Source organism: Elaeis guineensis, chromosome 4 (assembly GCF_000442705.2).
Source record: "Elaeis guineensis isolate ETL-2024a chromosome 4, EG11, whole genome shotgun sequence".
NCBI lineage: Eukaryota > Viridiplantae > Streptophyta > Magnoliopsida > Arecales > Arecaceae > Elaeis > Elaeis guineensis.
The window spans coordinates 6,594,203-6,610,485 of record NC_025996.2 but is presented as its reverse complement, the minus strand read 5'-3'; the positions used below and the strand labels follow the sequence as shown (position 1 = coordinate 6,610,485).

The window sequence follows — 16,283 nt, the reverse complement described above, 5'->3', positions numbered from 1 at the left end:
TGAACATTACCTGGACTTCTATATGAATTTATTCATAATTATTATGGCGGTAGGCGTCAACTGGACTGGACGGCTAACAATACCTTGGGATTTAACTGTCAAAAGTATATCGGCTAGACTTGAGTCCCAGAGAAAAAAATCGCTTAATTAAGTTTGATGATTAAGGTTCCATTACTATCAATTAGGTTTTGCTATAAATTATTATGGTTTATTGGTGTCTGGATGCGGGTCTCTCTCTCACTGTGGTATTTTTTTTAAAAAATTTTTATTGTATTTTATTTTAGTCCATCCCTTGCATTCGAATTGAATGTTCCTGCAGCCATAATCCCCCAAATATGAATTTATCCTTCAGGGTGCCACAAAGAAGAAACTGATTTAATGATGATATTACTCTCTCTATGCTAGCCCTGCTATTTGGTTTTTAGAATTTGATATCATATGTCCTTGGGCTGAAAGAAACAGGTGGGTCTTCATTGCTGTGATAAGAATCATGTGCAAGGCCCAGCTTTGATTTCAATTTTGAAAATCTCCAATATACCATAAATAGTGCTCTTTTGTGAAGCTAAGAGAACCTTCAATCGAAAAATCTCAGGAGACTTGCATGAAAGTGAAAAAAGAGAAAGGGTTTTGGGATAGAAATCAAGTGATTGAAGAGGGAATTTGTTGTTGGATACTAAGGCGTACTAGAACACTTGCCTTTCTCTTATGTTTAGCAACTTCTTAAACCGACGACCAATAAATGGCTCATCCAAATTGCAGCAACTGAAGGTACCTCCATTGACAGTCTCTTTTCGGGCCAAAGAGAGAGCTCCAGCTGAGGGAAAGGAGATGATCGAGGGTGGTGGTGATCAGTTGTGCCTTGTTTAGTAGCTATTCTTCTCCATGATCAAAGGCAGCCATCAAAGAGTTTACAGATACTGAACTGCAGAGGGACTCAGTAATCAGATCAAAGACCCACCCACCCTAGAAGAAAGTCCATGTCTGCTTTTCAGTTTTAGGCCCTTGAAGTTTGACTAAGCCCAAAATCGAGAAGTCAAAACATACTTAGGTGAGGTCCAATCGTAAGCTCTCGAAGGAACATGAGTTGAGCCCAACCTTAGTCTGGTTCGACCTGCTGAAACTCAGTGGTTTCTGGCCATGGCATTCTCAGACCAGCTGCATGCTAGGCAATCTTAAGTTTGATTCAAAGTTATGACAAACAATGCTAAAGCTAAACCAGCTGAACCTTCAATGGTGTAATGCAAATTACAAGTCGCATTCATCTATCAGAACCTCAACCAAAACCCCTAAAGGAAACATGGAAGCTAAAACGATCCACAATGGAGGCGAACCATGCCAAAGTTTATTTATTTTGATTCGACACAATTAACTGCCCTTGTATAGATCCATCCACTAGCATGGAAAAATAATATGTCACACATGGGAGGGGAATCGATAAAGTTGAGACTCGTGACATCGAATCAATATGATTCACCACATATAACGCCCCCCATCTGTAGTAGTTTTAGTTTTTCCTATAGATAATATAAGCCACTCTAAACGAGTGTAACATAGATATTAGCTTCCTCGTATCCTCCACATAGGGTTTCTATTTTCATAGTGCATTTATTATTTTTTTGTTTTGGCAAGAAAACGTGCATTTAGTTTTACACCCGCTAAGAGATTGGCAGAACATAGATATGCCCCTTATCCGGGATGTTAAAATCTTCCTCTCTTACGATTCTTCTCAACTATTGGTTTGTGATACGTGGGATTCATTTATTTTATAGAAAGAACTTCTCTTCCTATTATTATTCTATCAAAATTAATTTATTAAAATATAATATTTATAAAAATTATTTTAATATATTTGATTAATTATAAAAAATAATTTATTGTAGAATGATTTATGTATGATTGAACATCTATTTTTTTAAAAAATTTATGTAAAATATTTATTATACTCTTGACTCTATCAAAACATACATTTTTATTCTCAAACTTTATATAGATATTAGTATAATATTAAATTATAACAATTTATTATATTAATATAATATGAATATAAAAATATATAAAAATAAAAAAATATATTAATATTAAAATTTATATTTATTAATATAATATTATATTAAATATTTATATTGGTATTGTTGGGTATAAAGTGCCCCCTGGTCGAAGTCTGCAGAGGACTGATCCTTCGGGGCTCCTCCGGCTCCCGACCTTGTACGTGACGCCTCTCCAAGCTCCCTCAGCCGTCCGGACTTCTTCGACGATGGGCTTCAGTGTTCACCCATTGGGCCCCCCAAAGGTCCTCTGGGCCTCGCTGTTAGCCGTCCTTCTACAGCAATCGACTACCCCGAATTCTTCCGGGCTTCGTCAGCATCCGAGCTTCCCTGACAACGAGATTTCTACAGTAACTGGGCTCCTTCCACATTTCTACGGCGGTCGACCGCCTTCAGGATTCCAGCGAGCCCCTGCGATAGCCGAACTTCTACCACGAGCGACCCGCTCCGAACTTCCACTACGAGTAGTCTGCCCCAAACTCCTGCTGCGAGCAGTCTACTCCGAACTTTACAGTGGACGGCCTGCCTCGGATCCCTACTGTAAGCAAATCCCATCCGAGCCTCTGCTGTAAACATATTTCTCCCGAACTTCCATCACAGGTAGACTTTGACCGAGCTTCTTCGTAGTCGGGTCCGGCCAACCGATCTTCGACCGAGCTTCTACAATGGGACATGACTCATCGGTCAGGTCGCTACTCCGAGCTCCCACGACAACTGATCTTTGACCGAGCTTCTACAATGGGACAGGACTCATCGGCCAGGTCGCTACTCCGAGCTCCCACGGCAACGACCTTCGACCGAACTCCCATAGCGATTGGATATTGGATGAGCTTTTACGACGATGGGCTCCAGCAACTGGTTCCTATAACGATCGATCGCCTCCGGTGCCTGTCGAACCTCCCCAACGCCATCGAAATCCATCACCGACCGACCCTCCATCAAATCCTTCATAAAATGAACTTCTCCAACGGATCATCTTCAGGCGAGTTTCCACATCGGGCGAATCCCAGATGGACTTCTCTAGCAATCGGATTCCTATCGGACTTCGCCAACGGAAAGTTCTATCCGAGCTTCTACAGGTATCAGTGCCTAAGCTACCGACAACAGTAGACTCGTCAGTAGCTTCGGGGACATCCGAGCTTCTCCAGACCAACAATAGAGAGCCATTCCGCTCCATCAGATATCCTAGCCGAGCTCCAGCCGACGGATCCGAACTCTCTGATAAGTTGCGACAAGAGCCGCCCTCCTGCTCCACTCCCTGCAACGGATTCTGTGCAGCTTCACCACTCTCTGACGAGTTGCGACAAGAGCCGCCCTCCTGCTCCACTCCCTGCAAGGATTTCATGCAGCTCCACCACTCTCTGGTAAGTCCCGATAATGGATACCACTCCACTCTCCGCAACAAGCTCCATGTGGCCCTGAACGACCCCTGACGCCACTACTTTCCGTAATAAACTCACGGGACTCTGAGCGGTCCACTACCAGACGGTTACAGATGTCGCTATCGGTAGTTACACCCTCCGTTTATAAATAAGGAACCTCCAGACACGTTTTTTCTAGGCTGGTAATTCTATCTCGAAACTCTGCCAAAATTTCTGCTCGAGCACTCCATTTCTGTTGAAGCAGATACTGACTTGAGCATCGGAGGGTCTTGCCGGAGCACCCCCAACTCCGGTTTAGACTTTCTTTGCAGGTCCGGCGGCGGCCATGGTCATCCCAGCTCCAGCTTCTCCGACTTCGATGAAATTCTGCACCAACAGATATAACATAAAGGATAGTATTAAAAAGATATTTTAAAAAAAAAACCTCTAATTCAGAGAAGTCTAAAAATCTACAGTCTTATGGTTTTTTTAATAAAATATAAAAATTATATTTCTATGAAAAGTTTTTTTTTTTTTATAATTTTATCTTTTTAAAAAATTCTAACCAAATAAATTGGATTTTTTCTACCTTTCCGTGAATTAGTTTGGGATGAGTTACCTCTATTGGGATAGGCTGAGGCTTAAGAAAATGTTAATATTTTATTTATTGGCAGACAACCGAGTTTTTCCGTTCGTTTCACGACCCCATGCACCGCTTGATTCAAAACGAACGTCGATTAGAGTCCAATTCCACCATCGCTGCTTTCGCAGAACTAGCAGTGTTTGGAAAGCCCGGGCGCTCTATTTATCTCTCTCCGGGTCACACTTTTTCCCTCCCCCCTCCCCAAAACCCTTGTCCTCTCTTCCTCTTTTCAGGAACAAGAATGGCTGATGAAAAGGTAAAGCCGGTGAAGAAGGAAGAGGAGGAAGTGGACGACGACGATGATAATATCCCCATCGCCGCTTCCAGGGCGAAGCCCGTAAAGAAAGAAGAACCCAAAGAGGAGAAGGACGACGACGATCATCTCCCTCTAGTCCTCTCCAAGAACAAGAAGAGGAAACCCGATGCGCCCTCGAAGCCCAAGAAAGGAAAGCTGGACGGAGAGGAGGATCAGAAGGTTTTCTGTTCTCTCTCATTGATGGAAATTTTTTCTCTTGGTAACTTTTTCGTTCTTTTTCATGGTTTTGCGCTATCTTTCTTGGTTTTTGATCAATTTGGTGGAAAAGATAAAGAAGAAGGGCGTGGGGAAGAGTAATGCAGCACGTTCTAAAGCTAAGAAAGAAGATTTAGAAGAACAAGACGAGAAGGCGGATAAGGTTTCGTCTTCTGTGAATTTCTTTCTTTTGATTGGCATTGTGGTTTTCTTGATATGTAATCGATTTTATTTTATTTTATTTTATTTTTTGATCGAGAAGAAGAAGAAGAAAAAGAAGAAGGTAGAGGAGCAGAAGGTGGTCGGGAAGAAGGGCAGGGGGGCTACTTCTTCTTGGAAGGAGAAGAAGGTGTATGATTTGCCGGGTCAGAAGCACGACCCACCGGAGGAAGTATATCTTCCTTGCCTTCTTTGTTTTCTTGTAAACGGCATTAATTTTGATTTCAGGCTTTTGCTTAAGGTGAGAAGTTTTCCTTTTATTTCGTTGAAATGCAGCGTGACCCGTTGAGGATTTTCTATGAGACGCTGTACCAGCAGGTGCCCAACAGCGAGATGGCCGCATTCTGGTGAGCAGTTTTATTTTCTTTTGCTCGTAGAACATTTTTTTCCACCATTTATGGCCCAAAGGAGATAGTTTTATATCTAAATATTCTATAAACAATATAATAGATTTGGTCAAAACAGGTCAATATGTTGTGGTGATATTTATTGTTTGAATTAAATCCTTTCTGGTTTCTTGCTTGCAGCTGTTTCTACTGTGAATGTATTGTGTTATGCTAAATTACTTATTTCCATATCCTTCTTTGTCATTATGCTGTCACTACACAAGGGTAATTGAAAAATATGTTGGATCAGGATGGTTGGTCAGACTAGCAGTTGATAGAGCTGCTTGTCCCTGATGATAATGCTAATTAACCTCACCCATGTTCTGGAGTCATCATTATTATAGTCATTGTAATGCACAGATGGCTTATCGTGGTGAAATATTTTCTTGATAAACATTTCTAATCACTAAAGTGACCTGTGAAAAGAATGCATTCTTTGTAAGAAAATATAGCATTGCATCCTATTGTAGTATTCTTGAAAAGATCTTGTTAGATAATGGTATCCAACTGTTCTATTTTTTTCGAGGTTTTTATCAAACCATAACCTGCAAAGGGTCTTTTGTGAACTTGCCTAGTTCACTAAATGTGATAAACTGGATGAACCATTTCTGATTAATGTAACTCTCATGAAATTTATTATTGGTGTGACTTGTGATCCTGAAAATGTAATAAATACCATCAGTACTTCAAACAAAGACTAACTTTCTGATCTTGTCCTAGGGTCTCTCTATGGAGAGCCTTCAAAACTGGAAATCATATTTTTCATGGTTGCTTTCCTTGACTACCTTGTCTGTTAAGAATAGATTGGTGCAAAAGTTTGTGCGGACACCTATATAACTGAAGTGATTAAGGGAACCCCGTATTGATGCTCTTATTAAACCATACATTGCATTGTTTTCCCCTCTTCCATGTATTTTTTGTCTACTTATAAATTACTGAACATATTGTGTAGAAAATGGTCCAATATTCTGTCCTCCAATTACAGTTCACATTCTATTTTGATTTGACAAGACATTTGTGACATTTATTCTTGCCTACCCTTGCTGTTGATTTAAACAGTAAGATAGATTAAGTAATTTATAAATACAAGAGAAAGAACACATTTAACATCCCTTAATACTAGTTTTTACATTGCTATGTACATTAGAAGTTTTACTGCATTTGTAAATTGCATTTTTAAATCTCTTCATGTTCTGACTTCAATCAACAAGAGGATAATTATTGTATTAGAGGGAGAGAAAAACATGTGAAAAGAGGGGGAAGGTGGGGTAAGGAGGTGCAGCTATCACTTAATGAATTTTAAGTAGCTTTGGACCTTAAGGCAAAGAGAATTCGCTAAATCATTAAATTTTTTGATTGGAGTTGAACTTATGGGACCGGTTAACCAATATAGTAAAAGCAAATCCGTTGCACTTCAATCTTCAAGAGTCCTTATCTCTTCCCACCTAAAATGCCAATTGTTTTGGAAAAGCTTCCCCATCTTCCCTATGAACTAGTTAGCGTAGATTGAAAGAATGCCTTCTGGATATGCCATGTAAGAATTGAAAACTATTGCATGTCATTATAATTAGAGTATCAATCATTGTGTTTGTTTTGCTTGGGGGGTATCAGGGCACACGTATTGTGGCATACCATATGAAAACTGCATATACATTGGCATGAAGTACGCAAAGCCATCAAAAGACTTGCAATAGGCTTTCTAAGTAACAAATTATTTTACATATTTGATCAGATTGCTCTCTAGCATATGTCTTATAATAGGAAGTAACTGGCATGCATAATATTATTTTGCAACTCTTTTTACATGTTAAGAAGATGAATAAGTTCAAAATTCATGATGAAAATCATAAGGTGTCATTTCACTATATTTGCACATTGACAAGTATTAGGTGTTGCATACATTTTGCTGTTATTACTAGAAGCTCATATATTGATAGCACCACTCCTGGTGTCCTCTCACTTATTCCATGTGTTGGTTTTAGTTTTGGTTCGGACGGCATGATAAGTAATGCCTTTCCTGCATGTAGCATTGGATCTTGCGGGCTGTATACTAGTTCTTGGCATGTTGCTGTGCCAGTGCCCGGAGAGCATGCCACCAGCACATGATACTGCAATCCTCAGATCCATGCAAGGTATTCTACAACATGAAGATTGACTTCAGGCACTACTATCAGATGCAACACTGTTTTAGCTGGCTGAATAAAGATGGTTTGATATAACTTTTGTGGAGTCTAGGGCTCAAATTAGGGTTTTGATGTATTAATTTCAAACTTATTTAATTTAATACTAAAAATACTGGAACTATCTTCCGTAAGGATGGAAAAAGGGGGGTAGGAAAAACGAAAGTGAAGAAAGAAGAATGATATGGAGATCCCAAGAGAAAAGGAAAGGAATGAGAGTAAGAACAGCTTGAAATAAGAGAAGAAAGTTCCTGATCTTGTTTCAGTTATGCAACATACTCTCTCCATACATCCATAGGAGTGAATATACAAAATCAGCTAACTATTCCCCAATAGTGGCCGGTCCTCTGGGATTTTTTTAAGATGGATGTTGCTGGAAGAGAGCATATAGACGCACAAGAGATATGGGGTGTGCCTCCTTCCCTCTTCTCTCTTTCTTTTTGGTGTTCCTGACTGGTAATTGGGATCCAAAATTATTACTATGCCTCTTAGTTGTATGTCCTTCCAACCCCTGTGTCAAATATATGTGTAGGTTTCATGCTAGGCCCTTCTCTTGTCTTGTATTGCAAAGATATATAGAGTGCTTTCCCAATAACATTTAGTGTTGAGTAAAGGACTAGTTTGGGCCTTGGATTGAGATGGTTGGTGCATCAAGGCCAGTAATTCCTTCGACTCTTATCATATAACCATATACTGTAGATTTAAGAACCTTACACTTTCTGTACAATAATATAAGCGGCATCTTGCTTTAGATAAGAACAAAATTAAGAATGAATACAGGATCAGCCAAACTTATCTCTATCAGTGTTCCTCTAGTCTGCTTGATGAAATTTGAATTGTAAGGTTTCTTTTAGTCTACCGGGTGATAATCCTTATGAAGTAGGTGTCTATTTGTTTATCCTTTTGCTCATAATCTTTGAGTGTCTCTATGAGTGCAAGGTCATATTGTGCATATTTTATTTGATAAAAACATATTCTTGGGGTCATCGATATGATAAAAATAAACGATAGTCTCATATGCTTTTTGATCTTGGATAAACATTGTGATATTCATCCCCAAAAAAAAAAAAATGTAGGCCGGAACTAGCATAATATTCGAAAGTGTGCTAATTGATCTCATGTTCGGAAACTTGGTAGAGCGTGATCACTGTAAAATGTTATGATCATGAACCAAGCATTAAAGTGTATTGGCTGCATCCCAGCCTGACACTAGCATAGTACTTAAGTTTTATGGTGCTCTGCCATGCTATTTCATTTTAATTCTTGGCATGCATTGGAGCAGGAGCATGCCAATTGCTGGCATGCATCTGGTAATGCACCAATTTTACATGCTGGTGAGGCACTAGCACTATATATACGATGCCATGCTATAAATCACAGGTGATTATTAGTATGGATTTTAATACAATCTTACACATTCATCTTTGCATAGAATTTTTTTTGGGGATGGATTTCTTATAAATGGAATGTTTATATTCACACCATGATGATTTTATTGTTAAGTTAATTAAAGAAGTTCTTTGACTGCATGTTGTACTAAGGGTATTGCTTTAAGTAGGGTATCAATGCATTGGTTGTTTAAGTAGGGTATCAATGCATTGGTTGATTTGGTTTGGGTCAAGGCCAGCCACCTATACCTACATATCAAGGATTGACCTGGAGCTGACTAGCCATCAGCTTAGCACTATTCTACCCATATTTCTTAGTAGGTTTACCCATCTGATCTGCTGGGCCCCCTTAACTTGCATTGTAGGGAGATCAAGCAAAACCCAAATTCCCATAGTTAACAATTGGTGGAAAGAGGGGTCAAAGGAATTGATTTTGCATCGCTTGAAATCACATGGAGTGGAAAACATGAATTACTTTGTTTGATTTGCGCTATGGTTGGTGAAGGCAGAGAAGGAAGCTGCCATAGTTATTAGAGTACCCCTTGTCACCTAAAAAATAAAAAAAAAAAGAAAAAAGAAAGAAAAGAAAAACTTGGCATGGTATGATTTTTTCCCCCAGTAAAAAGTCAATAGAACTCTCAGAAATGGCTTTCACTTTTTGTCTTGAAGTTTGCAGGCAGTCCTAGCTGATGATACTTGTCTTCTTGGTGGTTGGAAATTCAGTAAAGCATCCTTTTTATTTGTTAGGGGTTTTTTCATTAATTAAGTATTTCACTCTAGTCTTTTAGCTGCATTGGATCTACAATATTTTTTTCACCAATCATCTGCTTTATAGATTCCTTCAACGCATAACTATTTTCAGCTTCTTATTTTTTTTTTTTTTAATAATTCTGATACTTCCATATTTTTCTTTAGTCTTAAATGATCTCATTATCCTATGCCTAGGAAGCAAAAGGCCTCTGAATTTTCAATCCTAGATTTAAAACTTTTTGATGAGACAGATCATAAATTCTTAGTCAATGTGCTTGAAACAAGTACCATAATTGGCACAAGTAGACCTCTATGTCCATCAATATTCGATATTCTCACCTAGGTTTTATTCATTACTTCGTGCTTGAGCGGTAAAACTTCCATATCTAAGGATCAACAAACATGTGAGATTACTTTTCCAAATCATTTGAAGAAATTAGTCATTTGAATGAATGATGAATGAATGACCTTGGATATTAAAGGATGACATGGTTGCTTGTCAATCAAGTTAATGTAGAGATTTTTGATCAACAAACATGTGAGATTACTTTTCCAGATCATTTGAAGAAATTAGTAATTTGAATAAATGATGAATGGATGACCGTGGATATTAAAGGCTGACATGGTTACTGGTCAATCAAGTTAATGTAGAGATTTTTCTGTTATGGTTATAGAAAAAGTTGTGCAACATGTACATTTATGATAATCAAAAGAAATACCACAAATGCTTTATTCCATCACTGTGCAACATTCTTAAGGGGGATGGATCTTTGTATAACTTAAATTTGAGAAGTATGTCACCAATTTATTAATGATCAAGATTTTTTCTTCAAAATATCAAACTTATCTGGGATAATAAAAGGTTTTACGAGCATGATTGATGGCTATCATAGTGAAGAAAGTATAGCAGATATTTGATATTTAGAGCCCAAGAAGGACATTGCCAGGTGGCATACTACAATGCTGTTCTTTTTAGCCAAGATGAGACTGAGTTGCAAGCCTATACATGGTGAAGTGGAAGGCTTGATGTTTCATTGGCATATCCAGAATGGCTCTTTGGGTCGGATGATGTTATATATGAGAGTAAATGTTGTGGACATTTATCAATCAACTTGTTATAAAGTTGGTTCTAGATTGTAAAAAATTCCATCTGACATGGTGAACTATTGCCTTTGCACAATTGCAAAGGAGATCCATATGTATACTATGTAGAGCAAATGAAAGTTTGCTTTCATAATCAACATCATCATGTGGACTGTTGATCTAGTCAAGTACAAAAAGGGCACTGAACAGAATCCAACACCTGTTTTAACTGGAGAATCTCAACACATTTCTGTCCCATTCTGTGTCAATCTTGCTAAGGAAGCCCCTAAGCCTACCTAAGAAGAACAGGACATAATGAGCTTAGAAGAGGATGCGCTTGTGCTGATAACAGAGAGTTGTTTCCTGTGCAAAAAGTAGTACTAGACCAATGTTTTATATATGTCTAGAGGCGTATTTTTATTGTTCAAATTGGTATTATATGTGGTAGGAAGGCATATAAACTTGTTGTCAATGACAGTTTGCTGGGAAATATCTCCTGAGCTTCTATAAAAACTCAAGCTAAAGCAACACAACAAAAGAGGTCATATCAGTCTTCATGAGACACTGATCATGAACACTGAATCAGCTTCTTTATTTTAATACCATAAGTTGTTTGAGTTTTATGTAATTTGATGTCTATTTGTTAGATAAATCTTCTATGGATGTATATGATAGAGGAACTCATGATGGAAGGGCAAAGATAATTCTCCTGCCCATGCAGCTACAAGAAGAGCAGCATAGTTATTCTTAGCTAGAAGAGTGCTGATGGATTCTAATCCATACTCATCTGCCTAGGTGAATTTCTTGTGGTCAAGCATACTAGATCCATATTTAGGTTGTGAAAAATTGGAGTAGCTCCTCCAGGTAACAGCATCTTGAAGGATCAACATTTCACTTAATGACGAGCATTACGCAGTATGCGCCAAAGTAAATGGATTTATTTTAGCTTAGCAGACTGGCCCTATTCACCTCGTTTCAATATTTCTTAATGAATTTTCTGGGTTATGAAGATTCTGATGCAGAGGCTGTCACGCCCCAAATCTAGGACATAACACGGCCATGCTACCGAGGGATGGATCCACGATAACACGAAGCCAAAATTCATCTTCTTAAATATAATAACAGGTGTATCACAAATAAATATAATAATAAAGTTCAATTCAAATATTTAATTAAACCAAAACCGGTTCAGAGCATCTAAATCCAAAGATGAAATAATCCAAGCCTTAAAATTCATAATGACTACAATCCATAAATATAAACTGAATTCTAGTGCAAAAATTTTCAAGCTTGCTTTGCTGATCCCCAAGCCTGGATTTCCTTTTCATCAGTCCTAGCCTTATTTCTCTGTAAAATAAAACAAAAAGAATATGAGCTACACCAGCTCAGTAAGTAGACTTCCGCTTCCTTACCGGATCAAGCATAAGTTTTCTATGATAATGCATCATTTAGCAAATAACAATTATTGTAAAAATAAACATTTCATAGAGCATATAATAAAATAAGTTATAAGCTCATCATGCATGCATAAATCATGTATATTTCACAATTATGAATCGTAAATCATTTTCATCATGTATTTATGTCATGTTTCAAACATTGCTCACAGACATTCGTGCTAAGGTCACTATTATACCCGTGACAGGGCCATGTTTCTTAATCGACAGATTTCTTAATTCATGTGCCAATTTTATATCCGCTGCAGGGCCATGTTTCGTGTGGATGCTAGCTCCGGATGTCGACCTTCTCGAAGGGATTCATTCATAACTATCTGAGAGCCTTTGAAATCATTATATCTTTAAAGCATACATATACATAGATGGAAAAACAATGAAATTCATGCTTCATAATCATGCTATTTTCATAAGACATATTCATGAAATCAATGCTCATAATAAAACATGTTTTTTCATATCACATATGCCGATCCTTATTTTATGAAAAATTATGATTTCATCAATAGCAATTCTTTGCATAAAAATATGATCATTTAAAAAAATAAATAAGGAGCATAGGATCTACTTACCTCGATCGTCCTGGACCTTTTAATCTTCCTTAAAAGAATCGGACAATCCTATTTAAAATATTAAATCATCAATAAATTTTATTTCATATATTTAATAAAATTACATAATATAAAGAAATGACCGATTTGATGATCAATCCAATAAATCTCTCCCTTCGGCTTTAAACCGATTTAAGGTCATAGGTCCCTAGGAGTGGAGAAGGTGGCCTAATAGGGGATTCATAGGGCTTCTTAGAGAGAGAAAATTTTTAGAGAGAGAAAGTAGAGAGGGAAAGAATCCAATTCTAGAGAGAGAGACTTTAGAGAGGGATGAGAGAAACTTCTTTCATGTGTATTATTATTATTATTATTTTTTTATTATCATATAAATATATATTTTTCTTTTCTTTTCTTTTTCTTTTTCTTTTTCCTTTTTCTTTTCTTTTTCCTTTTCCTTTTTTTTTTTTTTCTTTTCTTTTTCCTTTTCTTTTTCTTTTCTTTTTCCTTTTCCTTTTCTTTTCTTTTTCCCGTGGCCTTCTTTGGCCGAAACAGGGGACCTAGAGGTCCCTGTACCTTAAACCGGCCGTTCACGGCCGCACCTTGCCCGGTGGTGGCCGGCGGCAAGGGACGACCTTCCTCCGAGTTTGGAGGGTCAGAGCCGGCGGTCGGCGTGACCGTCGGCGCTAAAAACCAGGAAAAGGGAGAGGCCAAACAGGGCTTTCCCTTTCCGACGAAATCCGGCGACTCCTGTCGCCGGCAGTCATGCCCACCGGCACGGGAAGGAAGGGAGAGAAGGGAGGAAGAGGAGAGACTAACCACAGCCTCCGATGACCTCCACCGGCGTGAAATCGCGGCGAGCACAAGTCGAGGGGCCGCGGCTTCAATCGGGAAAATCGAAGAAGAATTCCGCGATCGTCGGTGACTGATGGGTCTACTCTTAGAGGAGAGGAGGGGGGTTTTTATAGAGCTCGTCCTAGGATTTTTTAATGGCCCTAGGACTCCGATTCCTGATCGAAACCTGAGAAGGGAAGACTCCGATCAGGAGTCTTCCTCGTGTTTTTTTTTTTTTTTAATGGGCTTAGTGGGCTTTTGGCCCATCGGGCCGGGTTATAACAGAGGCTTGAGCATCTTTCCTTTCTTGGATGTAAGAAATATCACAAGAGTCATGGTTAATCTATTTTAGTAGTATTCTGGAGTCATTAGAGTTTAGGGCTTAAGTGCTTTTCTTTTTGATGCCCCTTTATATGGGTTTTAGCAAGCGATGAACTTTGATGTACACCAACCCTCCCAAAAAAAAACCCACAAAAAATAGTGATGAACTTTGAAGCAATTTTTGAAATATTTAATATATCATTATTAATTTAACATGTAGACTTTCGCATGCACTTCTTTCTCTCCATGTATCTATTCCTTCCAGCTCTTCATCTTCACATTTGTGTTTGTGCATTCTTTTTGTTCTCTTTCCTGAGTGCCCATACCCTGACATTTTCAGCACCAGTTGGTGATTTGTCGTAATTTCGGGACTGTTCCTTGTTTTAGTATTTTTGTTTTAGATCTCACTTTATGTCTTTTTTAATAAAAAAAAATAAACATGTGAACCTGCCAAGTAACTTCAGAATCTGGAAGGGATAATTCCTCTCAGCCTCATTCTGATCTTTCCCCACCCTTCTGTAGGATGATGGAGTGGGGTTTGCTTCCATTGGAGGAAGCTAAGAAGGTTTATGAGAAGAAGCTGAAAAAGGCCCATTACCAGAAGCTTGGATCACCTGTCAAGACCGTCTCTGTTAAAAAAACAGCAACTATCTCGGTTAAAAAAAAGAAGGAAACTGTCTCAAAGACTGCAGTTAAAGTGATAAAGAAGCGAAAGGCCAGTGATTCAGAAGCAGATGATGATGAAGACTTCATTGTGCACAAGAAAACATTCAAGAAACAGAAGATTTCTAGCTAACATGCTCCATCCACAACTTGCTTTATTTATCACAAGCTACTTTGTTGCTTCTTGCCATGCGCTAGTGCACACAGGTCTTTGCCACAGAATAGTGTACTTTTCGAGGTGTAGAAGTTAAGAAAGCTTGGATACATGTTGAATCCTGTGATTTATTATTCATTACCTACTGCAGACAGGAACTTCTGCTTTCTAATTGCTACCATATTCCTTTTGACCAGGCATGGAAGAATAGCAACGTGGAGGTTAGTTTTATCGTATAACGAATAGCGCTTTGACAACTAATGTTATAATCTATGACATTACTTATTTTTCTCGCTTGGAAAGAGATGTCGTGCCTGGTAGAAGTTTCATTACCTAGGGGGAAGTCATTGGCGATATTCTGTCATCCTATAATGCACTAGTGTTATGGGTCTTCTAAGTTGTCATTAAATAGTGTTAAAGTTTTTGCCTTCTAGTGTAAAGGCACTATTGTATCGGCAACACCTAAGGGAAAGCAGATGCTTTGTTTTGAAGAAGTCACACCTGGTGGAAAAAGAAATGATTCTATGTAGGATATGGCTTCTGCTAAGGAAGCAACCTTGCATTTTTATATTACCATCTTGATTGACTGAATCAAGAGATCACATCTTTGTGAGAATTATCTTAGTACTTTACGATCTTTTCTTCATGTCGCTTCAGTTTTCAAACAAAAAGATAATATAGAAGGAATTTGATGGCAGCCTGTCTGAAGGGTGAACCTAATTCTGAATTACTTTTTCTTTATTTTTTTCTTTCTTTTTAATTTGGAATCAGGAAGTCATTTGCCTTCCTAATCCACAACACATCCGCTACTTCAAAATTGGCCAACCAGCCTGCTGATATATTGGTCTCTCTTGTGGCAAACTCATCTTCTTAAAAATGTTGGGGCCTTTGGTTTTCTTTTCTTTTTTTTTTTTTCTTTTGAATGTTTGCTATATATTTGAGATTGATGGCAAGCTATGCAGTTTAATTTGTTTATTCCTGGTTGAATATAAGGGTGGAGGAAATCTTGAGAGATATAACTTCTTTTATGTTTTATTTTAGCAATTCACATTCCAAATATGGGAATTAGGATTTATTTGGTTTGTGGGAAGTATTTTTGATTTACTAGAATGTGTTTCCTGGAAAGTTGATACATGGGTGTATGATACTTGGGCAAGGAAAGTTGATACATGGGTGTATATAATATTGGGAAAAGTTGTTTGAGTATATTTGATTGGCAAAGTAAAATGACATAGGAAATATATTTGTTAAATGATTTGTGTGTGGTTGACCATATATTTTTTTGAAAAAATTATGTAAAATATTTTTTATTCTCTTAATAAATTAATTGACTATGAGTAGGGAAAAAGAGAGAAAAAAAAAAAAGATCTAAGGCACAAGGTTTAAGGACATTTCTCAAGTAAAGGGATTTTTACCTTGGTTCCTGAGGCCGTAGTTTCTATTTTTCATGGGGGTGGGAAACTTCTCATGGGAGGGTTATTTTTCCCTCTCTCGTTTGAAACCTCTAACGAAATATAAGCTATTCGTTATTTTCTCGTTGACCACAATTTTTCCCCCTCTCTTCTGACAAACCAAACCAAACGACTCCTTTAAAGGATGTGGCAATAGGAGCTCCTTAGATGACTTTGCTGGGTCTGATTTCTGAGGTCCACCCCAGCCCCATCAGGCAGGGTATCTTCGTAAAACTTTGCATGTGTGTGACAATTTTATGTGATCATCCGGTATTGATATCGGTCTTTTATT

The 16,283-nt window shown here is 38.0% G+C and overlaps 1 protein-coding gene across 2 annotated transcripts; it reads left to right on the top strand.

Annotated features, from left to right (window-relative positions):
* Positions 1-4,010: 4,010 nt before the first annotated feature.
* LOC105044140 (uncharacterized) lies at positions 4,011-14,718 on the top strand. Of its 2 annotated transcripts, XM_073255419.1 has the most exons (6): positions 4,011-4,524; positions 4,634-4,723; positions 4,823-4,951; positions 5,056-5,126; positions 7,148-7,297; positions 14,246-14,303. In XM_073255419.1, exons 1-5 carry the CDS (start codon positions 4,114-4,116, stop codon positions 7,269-7,271), a joined length of 825 nt encoding a protein of 274 aa, XP_073111520.1. In that variant the 5' UTR covers positions 4,011-4,113; the 3' UTR covers positions 7,272-7,297; positions 14,246-14,303. The 2 variants fall into 2 exon arrangements, with proteins under 2 accessions (XP_073111520.1, XP_073111519.1); XM_073255418.1 differs by lacking the exon at positions 7,148-7,297 and having other exon boundaries at positions 4,019-4,524; positions 14,246-14,718.
* Positions 14,719-16,283: the final 1,565 nt, after the last annotated feature.